The sequence below is a fragment of the Mytilus edulis genome, chromosome 14, assembly GCF_963676685.1.
Source record: "Mytilus edulis chromosome 14, xbMytEdul2.2, whole genome shotgun sequence".
Classification (NCBI taxonomy): domain Eukaryota; kingdom Metazoa; phylum Mollusca; class Bivalvia; order Mytilida; family Mytilidae; genus Mytilus; species Mytilus edulis.
The window spans coordinates 24832734-24845828 of record NC_092357.1 but is presented as its reverse complement, the minus strand read 5'-3'; the positions used below and the strand labels follow the sequence as shown (position 1 = coordinate 24845828).

At 31.7% G+C, this 13095-nt stretch overlaps 1 protein-coding gene across 1 annotated transcript in view; it reads left to right on the top strand.

The window, feature by feature from the left end:
* LOC139502991 (neuropeptide S receptor-like) overlaps positions 1 to 8449 on the top strand; it is a 41448-nt gene extending 32999 nt beyond the window's left edge. The window contains exons 4-7 of the mRNA XM_071292660.1: positions 4052 to 4389; positions 4955 to 5087; positions 5554 to 5637; positions 7422 to 8449. Of these exons, the coding sequence (XP_071148761.1) occupies positions 4052 to 4389; positions 4955 to 5087; positions 5554 to 5637; positions 7422 to 7630 (764 nt within the window). The 3' untranslated portion in view covers positions 7631 to 8449. The remainder of the gene's footprint in view (positions 1 to 4051; positions 4390 to 4954; positions 5088 to 5553; positions 5638 to 7421) is intronic.
* Positions 8450 to 13095: the final 4646 nt, after the last annotated feature.

Here is a 13095-nt window from a genome sequence, read left to right as displayed (position 1 = left end):
TTCGTGATAAGTTTGCCAGACATAGCTCTGCTTCAAAAAGGTATATTCAGAAATACGCAGGAAAAACATTTTAATCTTTATTCTGTTAACGTTGTTTCCAGTAGATTGGTTAAAATTATTTCCAAGACCTGAATTTCAATTCGCGCTCAGATTCAAATGCATTAATGGAAAAGAATCAAAAGCGTACACCAAAACGTTGTTTGTATGTCCTGAACCATAATAGAACCTAAGAATTAAAGGACATGATTACTTTTCATTTTGGAGCACAAACTAGGAAAGTACACATATCCCTTTAATTCTGAAAAGGCTAATTGTTTACCGTTTTATCTATTGGTTTGCTACCATTCCGGCACAGCTGAGATCACCCAGCATGACGTAGTCCATGACGTCAGTATGTGTCGACTTATCAGTTTGAATGTTCCTCTGTGTTTTTATGCCCCACCTACGATAGTAGAGGGGCATTATGTTTTCTGGTCTGTGCGTCCGTTCGTCTGTTCGTTCGTCCGTCCGTTCGTTCGTCCGTCCGTCCGTCTGTCCCACTTCAGGTTAAAGTTTTTGGTCAAGGTAGTTTTTGATGAAGTTGAAGTCCAATCGACTTCAAACTTAGTATACATGTTCCCTATGATATGATCTTTTTAATTTTAATGCCAAATTAGAGTTCTGACCCAATTTTCACGGTCCACTGAACATAGAAAATGATAGTGCTAGTGGGGCATTCGTGTACTGGTGACACATTCTTGTTGTCCTCTATTTTAGAATGACGAAATGTTAAACCAAACAGAACATTCATCATTCCATGAAAACGCCATATGAATCAATTGAAAATTCGAGTAAAACAATGACAAAATGTTCAAAGCAGACAGTTTGATGAATGTTGATGGTTTTTAGAAATAAGTATTCATTATTCACAAACATGGTTAAAGTTAAAAATGGTATTATGAAAGTGTAAATTGGTTCTTAGACTTGTCGCGCCATTTTTCACAAGTCATTAGCATCATTAAAGCCAGACAATTGTCTAATGTACGTTTGAACAGACGTTGCTTCAATTTGTAAACTTAAAACGGAAGTCATTTTAAATATTGAACGTGACAATCGTCGTTTTTGTTAAACTAGCACGTCGTATAATTTGCCTTGAAAACAATTATGTAACGGTACATGAGTCATTTGAACATTTGCCTTTAACATTCTTAGCAACTTTAACACTTTATCAAACTACACCGATTTAAAACGAAATGTCTTATTACCTTCTGTGCTAGTCATCTTCATAATAACAAATACAAATGTGGAAGCATGTCATTCTGAATGCAACACAACGACACATATATTTAAAAGATATTCAAGGTCAACATGAAATTCTTCAACGAAAGAAACTTTGAACGTGACTATCATAGTTATTGTTAAATTTACGTCGTATAATTTTGCATTGAATATAATTCTGTAACGGTACAGGAGTCTGTCATTTAAACGTCACAAACGTCGTTAAATATATGCATGATGTTTAATTTTATCTTTATAACTTTTTTGCAAATGAACACGAGTCTGCCAACCTACCCCACGATGCATACTGGAATTATGAGTAACGAAATGCCTTGTCAATTTTTGTATTATTACACTGTATGTAAGAATCCTGTGTTTTGGTTGGTTGATAGTGTATATTTCACCAATTTACTGTTACCAAATAAATATCGTTCATTTTTGTAACGCCTTCGGGGTATATGCATAAAGGATATACCTTTGTTACCCTCTCTGTCGTGGTATATGACAAAATTACTCTATCCGACTGGACGCTGCTAACATCACGATCATAAAGGCGTTTGTAAACGTTTAAATTCGGTGTAATTGAACAGAATTACGGCTCGCGAAATTTAACATTTTCCCGACTGGTATTGTTCGCAAATAACCCTCCTTAACATGATATATCTGTTTAAAAATCATCTTTTATGAACAAATGACGATGTTAAAGCACACTATTGCGACAGCATCTAAATGACTAAGACAATGAAAAAACTTCAAAATTCAACATGAATTCTTAATCCCCCCCAAAAAAGAACCCTAAAAAAACCCAAATACCCAACAAACCAGGTAAATTGATCACAAATTAGATGGAAATAATTAGTTTCGTCAAACAAAATGTTTTAGCGTACAAAACGTGTTTTTAAGACAGGTTTTCATCAGTTTTTGTTTTAGCCAAAAAGTATGGAAAACACCCAAAGAAAATGTGAAACAATCGCATGTTGCTTGCTCGATAATGTTTTCATTCTCGACACAGAGGAATGCGTATGTTTTTACTAAAACACATAGAAGGAATTATAAAAAGGGTGTTTTAAAATATTAGATGTATATATTACATAATCACGTCCCACGTAAGCCTACATATGTAAGTTAACTGGGAAATATGTTACATCTATACACAACGGTATATCAATTGGAAATCTTCAAACTTAAGAATCAATTATCACAACCACAAATCATTTAAACTAAAAATTGACATACAAACGCAGTAAGTTCAATGAAATGATTAACATACACAACATTTGTCATTATTTATAAATTTATTTTACATGCAACGTCTTTTGTAAATATCAATTTATTTCGAAAACAATCACTGTCAATTGAGGCAAACTGAAGTTCATGCGTTTGAAAATAGATTTTCTTGATATGCGTTAACCATGAACTCTGTTACCATTTGTTAAAAGTAATATCACAAAAAAGGACTTAAACAAACAGCCAAATATATGTAATTACATTTGTCCGATGGAGTTTGAATTTTATTATCTTAAAAACTTATTAATTTAAAAACAAAGAAATTGAAACAGGAAAATGTCATATGTCACAACATTTCACTCCAAATCGAAGTTGCTAACTGTTTCAATATTTTTTACTATAAATGTATAGAACTACATTTATTATCCCACATTTTATTAAGTCTTGTTTATCAAACTGCGTCTTAACGCTGTAAACAGCTCAATATAATTCGATATAGAATATCATAAAAATCTATGGATGTGCGACACGTATTAGAAACAGTTCTATGTCAGAAAAATGTTAATAATGTTCACTCCACCTGTTGCTTATTTATCCCATTATGATTTGTAATAATTTGTCGCAGAGAATAATCGATTTCATTTTTTTCTAAGCTTATAAATCTCCATTTGTTAAACTAATATGTGTTTACACCAACAAATGTTACAGATATTTAGGTTGATTTGACCTTGTCGGGTTCAGTGTGACAAAAAGAATATGTATGCTAAACATCTACGTCAGAGAATGGCCTAGAGTTAAAAAAAAGATGCAAATGAATTGAACAGAGATAAACAGAAATAAGTATTCTTAATTTTAAATCCCGTAGGACAAATTAAATACAAAATTGTAAGAATAACGAGATGCATGACTGGGAAAGACGCAGGGTTTAACAAGTACTCGAGCATGGAACTCCCACACGTTCAGTCTCGACCCAATGAACAAAAACACGCGCAGACGAAAGTACAATTCAACTCAATATAGAAGAAAGCAATTAACTCGTTATCCAAAATATCAGAGAACAGATGCAATTATCATAAATAAGTGATACAAAAGCAATTCCCACTTGTTAAGGGTCCCTCATGCAAAGGTAACTAGTTAGCGTGCTTAGATCCCGAAGGTTTTTGTGTACCCTCTAACGTTTTATTGTTTTGTGTGTTCCAAATTTTGTCTTGCACGTTCTTGTTGAATGTAATATATTGATACATGTCTTTCACCGCAGACTATTTTGATTTATCAGGGAATATATTTTCTATTTTGCAGACTTGGTACATTTTCAACAAACTATAGTTATAGGTTTATCTTTTTAAATCGAAGGCATCAATAGTTTCCAGATTTTCAAAAAAAAATTAAGCATGATTTGCAGTCGAAATTAAATAATCCAGAGCAAATCGCATATATGTTCCAGTTTGAATATACTAAAATTTCCTCCAACATTTCCAAAGTCAGGAGAATAATCAATCTAAGACTTATAATTCGACGCATATGATTGTTTTTAATAAATCAGCCAAACTTTTCATTTTTATTTCAGATTTATCAGTGGGCATTCTTCACATTCTTCCATTAACAGTCAATCATTTTACATCAACATGGGCGCTTGGATCAGCCATATGTAAATTACAGTTCTTTCTGAGTAATGTTTCATTGTATGCCTCAACATACCTGATAGTGATCATCGGAATCGATAGATTTCACAGTGTGTTTAAACCTCTCAGTACGGTGCGCCAAATGCGACATTATCGTCTGCTAATGGTATTATCACCTTGGACACTAGGGACGCTTATAAGTATACCAGTTCTCTATTGGACAGTTTTGTACCCTATATGTGAACGCGTCATATGTACTCCAGATCTTAGGGGAATTAGAAAGGTATGTAAAAAAAAACCTGAACAAAACTAAAAAAAAAACAAGATAGAAGATTACATATATATTGTGACGTTATGTTACAAAACCAATATTGATATGTACAATGCATAATCATAGGTCGCAGAAAAATACAATGACACTTTTTTTTAATTGCTAAAATTCAAATTGCTAAAGCACATTATATCATCTCAAATATAACTTATCAAAGGAATGAAATTAAGAAACAAAAAGTAAACATCTTGAAATTAAAAAAAAAGAAGAGTCAAAGACTACATAACAACATGCTATTGAAAACTCTAGGTTGAGCAAAATGACTTTCCCAAATACAAGAGTTATAACTCAGGTAATCCGGAATGGTAAGCTTCCCGGGTCTACAAATGGCAACCATCGTGATATCCATACTTTCGTTATTAGTGTATAAAATACATGGAGCGTAAATACACTTGATGTTTACAGTGAAAAAAATCCTAAAAACCCACACCTGTAATAAGTTATTGTATCGCCATTATTTGATAGCATTTTTTTGTAGTCATCTTTAAATGATCTGATATTGATGCTTTTTTTTCAGGTAGTAATAGTATCCAATGCCTTCCTCCTGTTATTCATTCCCGCTGTATTGATATTCCTATGTTATGGAATGATTGTATTCCTATTATGTCAACGCCTAAAAGGACAAAAACACAATGGTTTTAGGGAACAAGGTAACATGTAATTAATTTTTTTCCCATTTAATAGTTATTATGATGCGTGGTACGAGCTGTCAAATTTAAATACCACGCAACACATTAGGTGTGAGATTTCTAAGTAAATTGTGTGGTCTGAGTTATCTTCTTCCGTTAGTCGGCTTGTGGCACGCACATGATATGTCAAATGTGCTTATCTTGATTAACATCTTTTAAACCGTTACGAGTAAGATATCTGGTCATTCAACATATTCAAAGGGTACACGACAAATCCTTTTTACTCACACATATAATGAGATATAAGGTAATTAATGTCAATGACATAACTATCACCTGTGTATAGTTGTAAAGCGTATTCATTTTATATTAAAAAAATATATAAATTTTATTGCAGATTTACTCAAGTCAACACAAACATCAAACACATTTCGTATTCGCCTGTGTTTCACATTTTACTGAGCAATATATATACGTTCATTTTCAGATTTACTGAGGTCAACACAAACATCAAAAACATTTACAAAAGCAAATAGGAGGAGCACGATCATTACATTTGTAGTCGGAATAAGTGAGTACATTGCACATAGTACAACAAGTCGTTTTAGTATTAATTGAGGAAGTATACATAGGTTTAGGGAAGAAATTCTAAAAATCATCAGTACGTTTGTGTTTACCCTTTTTATAAATATATCATGTATATTTTAAGCTTTTAGGTTTCATAGATTATTTGCAATATATTTAGGTAAGAGCTTAAAATACAACGATTAAAAATTATTTTTATGAACGCATGAATAACTTTAAGAGTTATGTCCCTGCACCAAGGTATGTCCCTTTTATATGTGTTGTTTTTTAATTAAAACAAAGACTGTCATAAGGATTTGATGATGCATGTAATGCTCATGAACAGTATTCCATATGAGCTGCGCCGGATAGAAAACGACTTGATGCAAAATAATAGCAATACATCTCTTAACGTTTTTGGTTTGCAGCAGTCACTTTTCAAAGTCTGTAACTGTATGGAAATGTTGTTGATATAGGAACCCTATAAACGAGATCTAAATTCATCTATTATTTCTTACTCGAAAGTTTCAAAGTCAATACATGTACATATTTACGTGCACTTGCATATAATAGATTACTTTTCGTCTCAGTTGATGTTATGATTAACCAACTTACGAAGAAATCGTTTTTTATAAACTGCGATAATTATCAAGTTTTAATCGTATATTTACAGGTTATATCCTCAATTTTGTTATAAAACCTGGCCATTTTAGCAATAGTTAACGCAGTTGCTTAATAAAAGAGATATACGGAAGCCCGTTTTATCTATTTAAATTATTTGATATTGTTTTTTGTTTCTTGTTATCAATAGGTTTATCATAACCTACAATACCTCGAGACAAACACACTTGTCAAGGGGACGGTAGCATAAGGCTACAATAAACTTATTAGTAACACCTCCTCTGGTTCTTTAGAAACGTTAAAATACAATTTTTACTTGGCAGTTTGCACGGGAAAATATTAAGATATATTTCACATTTGTAATAACACGAACATTAAACGCATGCTCCATACCACCGATGAAAGATATACATTCCAAAATACATATTGTATGTACTGAAAAAACAAACATTTTAAAACCCACTTAAGCAACGTACTCATTATTTCAAATACGTTTGCATTAAAACAACATGAATTGAACATTATATAAATTGGAAAGCTGTTTTACATCAATTTAGTATATGCATACTTTGTTTTTTCATAATTTCTGTGTCCGTTAAACAACAGTTAAAATGTATGTTAAACTGAAACGGATCATTTAGAAATAATAACGATCTAGAAAGTGTTATTATACTAGTTGGTTTTCGTACATCTGTATATTGCTATAAGAAAACGCATTTTGTTTTAAAATTCCTAGAATTATTAGAAGAAACAGTACAATCAATTTAAACTAAATACTAGAGAGTCTAGTGACAGTCTAAAAGAAATACCCGCAGGTGTTCTCGTATCATCTCCCATCTTATTTGATTTCTATGAAACTACTTATCAAAGATTTAAATATTAAACCGAGCAAAGCATGACAGACAAAAATCAGTGCAAATATTTTTGTATTATCAATAAATACATGACACCTTGCAAAATCACAAAAAGTACAAACACATGCAAATACTTTTTTTACTTCATGAGCTATGAAGCATATTATTACTTGTTTTATATGAAGACATGACTGGATGCTTTTTTGTTTGAAGAAGAGTATAGGTTACATTAAAAAAAAAAAATATATGAACTAATTTATCATTTTCAATTATATAACCTATAAAATCATTCTAAAGTAAATGTTTTTCTTTGTAGCTTTTATGTTCTGCTGGATGCCATACGTTTTGGCAGGATTATTAAACTTATACGGAACTATTGGTTATGGTGGATGGTTTGATATTCTGACTGCATTGTCTCCCTTGAACAGCGTTTTGAATCCAATTATATTTTTGTCTTTTAATCACCGAATGTTTAAACCGTCTGTTTCATATAAATACTCTCGGACAGTTGAGACACGAGCATGACTATCGGAACATAGAAGTTATATTATTGGACAAGTGCACGAGATGTTAACTTTGAGTATCAAAAGAGAGGCGAAAGATTACACATGTTAGATGTTAAATTATATTTAAAAAAAAATCAATATTGGACGTGTATTGAACACATTCGTGATCTTCATGATATCAGTGTACTTGATCATCAAATAAGGAATATTTCTAATCTAAGTTTTGACATGATACTTATCTAATAAATAAACAGATACACTATTCACATGAGTTCATATCTGAACATTCAGGTGTAAAACCAATCTTTCGTATATACATTCAGAAAATTAAAGCCTTAGATGATTACCCATCTAACAATGTTTTATCGTAATACCTATCTTCACAGGGCCGAAAGCTGCGAATGCGGACGATAGTGAAAAAAACAACCTTCTTTAATGGTATTATGACCTGAACGTTATTGGTCATTTGATAATTTAAAGAGGTTATTACGACTTTATAAGTAAAACAAACCTTAGGAAAACAGAAGAAAAAAAAAGAAGTTTGTATCAAAAATGTACAAAGATATTCCACTATGAAACACCTTGTCGTTCCACCTGAACATCATCAACAAGACACACCAAGTAGTTTTAAAATTTGCAATCCTTAAGCATAATCATTATACTTCAATGTACAAAATGTCAATGAAATACATTCCATGTCTTAACCGGATATATTGTGTGTACTCCTGAATATTACATTTTAAAGATTCACAATTCGTAACATATCATAAATCAAGTGAACTGTTATTGATATTATTCAAATTGTATTTAAAAATAAAATATTTCTACAAATGTCCTACCAAATGTAATTATTGGACAGAGTTTGAAAGCCTTCCCTACAGTCCATAACATACCTACCATGTAACTTTTGCTGATTGTTGAGGGTCTTAGTCTGACCTATAGATGTATATAATTTGTTCCTCGGTATTTGGTGGAACATTGTCTAAATTTAACTCGTATGCTTCGAAATTTTATTTTTTCATAATTTATTACGTGTTGCTTAACAACAAAAGATTGTTGACATAAATTGACTTTTACCTCAGGCATTGATTAACTTAGCTGGATTTAGCAAAACTTTTGGTCCTCAATGCTCTGCAACTTCGTACCATTTTTTATATATCTTTTTCGCTTTTTTTTAGGTCGAGCGTCATTGATGAGTCTTTTGTAGACGAAACGCGCGTCTGGCGTATATACAAAATTTAGTCCTGGAATCTATGATGAGTTTATTTACAACCACTGGCTCGATGCCACTGCTGGTGGAGATTTATTTTTCCGAGGGTATCGCCAGCCCAGTAGTCAGCACTTTTTGTGCTGACATGAATTATCATTGATATGGTTATATTTATAAATTAACTGTTTACAAAATTTAGAATTTGGTATCTATGATGAGTTTATTTCATAACCTGAATCTAAGACAAACGAGACTATTTTAATTTTGATATTATCAATTTCACCATTTTAGTAGCAATATATCCAACTTCATCTGCATACGGCCGGATGTACGTTTCCTAACTCATTCGTGTAAAGAGATATCAGTCGCTACTCAGACTTTGTAAAACGTCACCAGCGTCTGAGCAAAAAGTTGATGAACCAATCTCCAAATATGAAGTATCAAAAATAGCTTGATATAAAAAGTGTGAATTTGTAACGTCAAATTTTCACGTAGGTTTCACGTCTGTCAAATGAAAAACATAAACAGGCCATACCACACATCCTGTACCATGTTGATTGTGGGATTCATGTTGCGCATTATTAGCTTATAGGTTTTGATGTATTGTTCATCTCGTTTTGTGGACTTGTTCTTTGTCCTCATTTCCTGCTATGGCGTTGTAAGGTTAATTTCAAAACTCTTTTCAATAGTTTATAAGGCGGCATGCAAAGTGCAGAATGGTACAAATTATTACAACAATTTTCTTATTTTGCAAATTATTAAATGATGCACTTTTTAATTCCTATGATGATTTGCATGTTTCCGAAGCAATCTCATCCTTTGACTTTATAGAAATGAAATTAAATTGGTTAGAAATTCCGGGTTCTAGCCAATTATTCTTGGATTTATTTTCAAACTGTTGACAAAAAATACAATATATAAACATATTAAAAGAAACGCATGATAAAATTACTTGATTTATTTCCTTCGTAATATGCGTTATGTAATACTTTGAATGCACTCGTAATTAAATTGTCCTGCCTACGGCAATAACAAATTAATAATTGCATATCAAAGTGAGAAGTCTAAGCAAAAGACATTTACATTGGTACACAAACATGACAAAAGCTCATTTAAAATTGGGCATATTTCAGAATTTTTGGTATGGTATTGTGACTGCGCAAATATTACAATGATTATATCATCCATCAATTTATTTAAAAAAAAAATGTGTTAGGTCAGTTTGAAGACGTGCAAATGGTAAATTAGAATAATTTATGTTTGTGATATAGAAAAAACATTTGTTTGTAAAGAGTAAGCATAAGGTGAGAGCTGAATATTCTAGTAATATTAAGCCAGATTATCATCCAAATCACTGCTAACATCTAGAATATTATTTATTCCAATTTCTGTTCCTGTATGACCATATAACTCAATTTATAAATAGCCGGCATATATGCAAATATTTATAAAAGATGTACAAACTACAGCACTGCACGCAAGGCCACAATCTTCTCTATTCATCAATGATCTGTGATGTTTGAACCAAATCGGGTTGAAGGCTATATCAGTCATACAACTACTGTGATAAATCACTCGAGTTTGAACTTTCTTTGACATCTTAAGCTTACCCGTTTGTTTTCGATCATCGAATATTAATATATGTGACCATATAACAACGGAGAACATCATAATAGATATGGGAAGATGTGGTGTGAGTGCCAATGAGACAACTCTCCATCCAAAAAAACAATTTAAAAAAAGTAAACCATTTTAGGTCAATGTACGGCCTTCAACACGGAGCCTTGGCTCACACCGAACAACAAGCTATATAGGGCCCCAAATCTTACTAGTGTAAAACCATTCAAACGGGAAAACCAACGGTCTAATCTATAATCTATAATCTAAAAAAAAATAAGCCGGAATTAATTTTTAACCGTTTCCATACTTTTTCCTAAAGTTTTTGTCGTCCCATTTAATTTTTCAAATTCTTTCATTTTTTTTTTTAATATTCTAATTTTGCCTTAGACATACTATTTCATATTTATATATTTACAGACAAAAAATACTCGATTGACAAGGGCTCAAAATGTAAGTTGGTAAACAATCTTTATAAGCATCTCTTTTACCATGTTGCATTGAATTCGAAAATACAGGGCTACATGTACAAGGATCCATCATACTGTGTTGACATGTTCATTGAAGAAAATATGCCATTTATGTGAACCCGTTTTTGAACAATGTGATCAATAATGTGATCAATACTGCGTTAATGATATATAGTTTATTAAACTTTGTTTTGAATTCGGTTTACGAATGAAAATTCATTAGCCTAAACAACTTCTGAAATAACAAATAAGTTATTTATAATTATTACATATCAATAATTTACTTATATAGATACGATGACAGATTAAGACTCATGTTTGATATTTCAATCATGACATGTAATCCTGAGGCTGCTATGAATCAAATTGACAATATGTTTTCATTTTGTTTCAAGGTCAAATAATATCAAAATTATTTCCGATTCGCATAATTTTTTCCCCCATTTATGGGCATTATGATTTCTGGTCTGTGCGTTCATCCGTCTGTTTGTTTGTCTGTCCGTTCTTCCGTTCGTCCATCCGCGTTCGTCCGTTGTTCCGATTCAGGTTAAAGTTTTTGGTCGAGGTAGTTTTTGATGAAGTTGAAGTACAATCAACTTGAAACTTAGTACACATGTTCCCTTTGATATGACCTATCTATTTGTAATACCAAATGAGAGTTTTCCCTCCATTTGCACGGACCACTGAACATAGAAAATGATAGTGATGATGGGGCATCCGTGTACTGGGGACACATTCTTGTTTCAATTGTTTTCGATTTTTTTTTCTCAAATTGACACACTAGTTTCATAAAGGGACATGCACAGCGATTCACGTTTTCTTGTGAAGTGTACATCCTGTGAGTATCAATCTGCTACCACGAAGGGCACATATATATCGATCAATGATTTAAAAGTTTTTGGACACATGATTTTTTTCAACCAGATCAGCCTAGTGGATATCTTTTCTGATTTGATTCCCTAAATTTTCTAAATTGGTAACATCTAGCGAAACTTTAAAGGATCTACAAATGTATACAAGTATTTCTTTATTATCATTTTGTGGTTTGATTACATGTTTTTCCCTAACAAAGGGACATTCCTCATAAATAAAAAAAAAACTACTCAGAAGATATTTTAGGAAAGAGTTTTTTAAACCATACTTTGAGAAGATATTATTTTTGAAACCCAATGACAAATATTCATTTAGATAGGTCTGTTCAATGGAGTTTTCTCAACAGCTCTTCGTGTATTTCATAAATCGTCTTTCATTTTATAAGAAAACATCCGATAAGTACTTATGTTTTTATCTTGTAAGCAAATTTCTAACATAACATTCAGTTCACACGAACCCACCAATAAATGTAGGCGGAAGAGCTATTACACGATGATATTTCATATATTTTATATCCCCAGAAATGAAATTTTTTCTTTGAAATAACAGACCTAACTGTGATTTACCATTTATTTATATTAATATTTCACCGAGATCTTGATTAAATTCATTTAAGGAAAATAGGAACAAAAGATCATATCAAACACTTTTGTATGTATTTGAAATTGTCACGATACAACATTTGTTAAATGCGGTTATTTGAACACCATGATCATATTTCATTTAAAAAATTTACATCCGTCGTATTCTTTGTTTTATTGGTTTATATCGTCCCTTTAAAATAACGATTTTCACTGTTATTAAATTGGTATTAGCTGACAAATTCAAACCAAATTCCCACATTTGATATAATATAGTAAATTTCATGTTTAAATTACAAGAAATGAAACATTACATTTTACAATAAATTGGCTCAATATATTTATCATTTCGTGTTATATAAGAATAGATATCCTTTAACATGAAACCCAAAGACCACAGATGGTTATATTACACAATATTAGCATATATCAAGTAAAGGACGTGCTATTAGAAAATGTTGATTTCTCTACGATCGTTTTATTCCATTTTATAGATCTAAAATATATGTTTCACCGTTTTACTATTGCTAAAATGTTTTTTTTTTGCGTGAACGATGGGTCAAAGAAGAAGGCGATTTGGTTTACAAAATAGAAGGGTTAATTGTGGACAGCAAATTTTATTCTCCTACAATTTTCTTACCTGAAACATACTTATTGACTGATACAACACGTTTGATTCAAAATACAAATGCAAATTGATAGAAGAAAGACTTATCAGGACACACATAACATG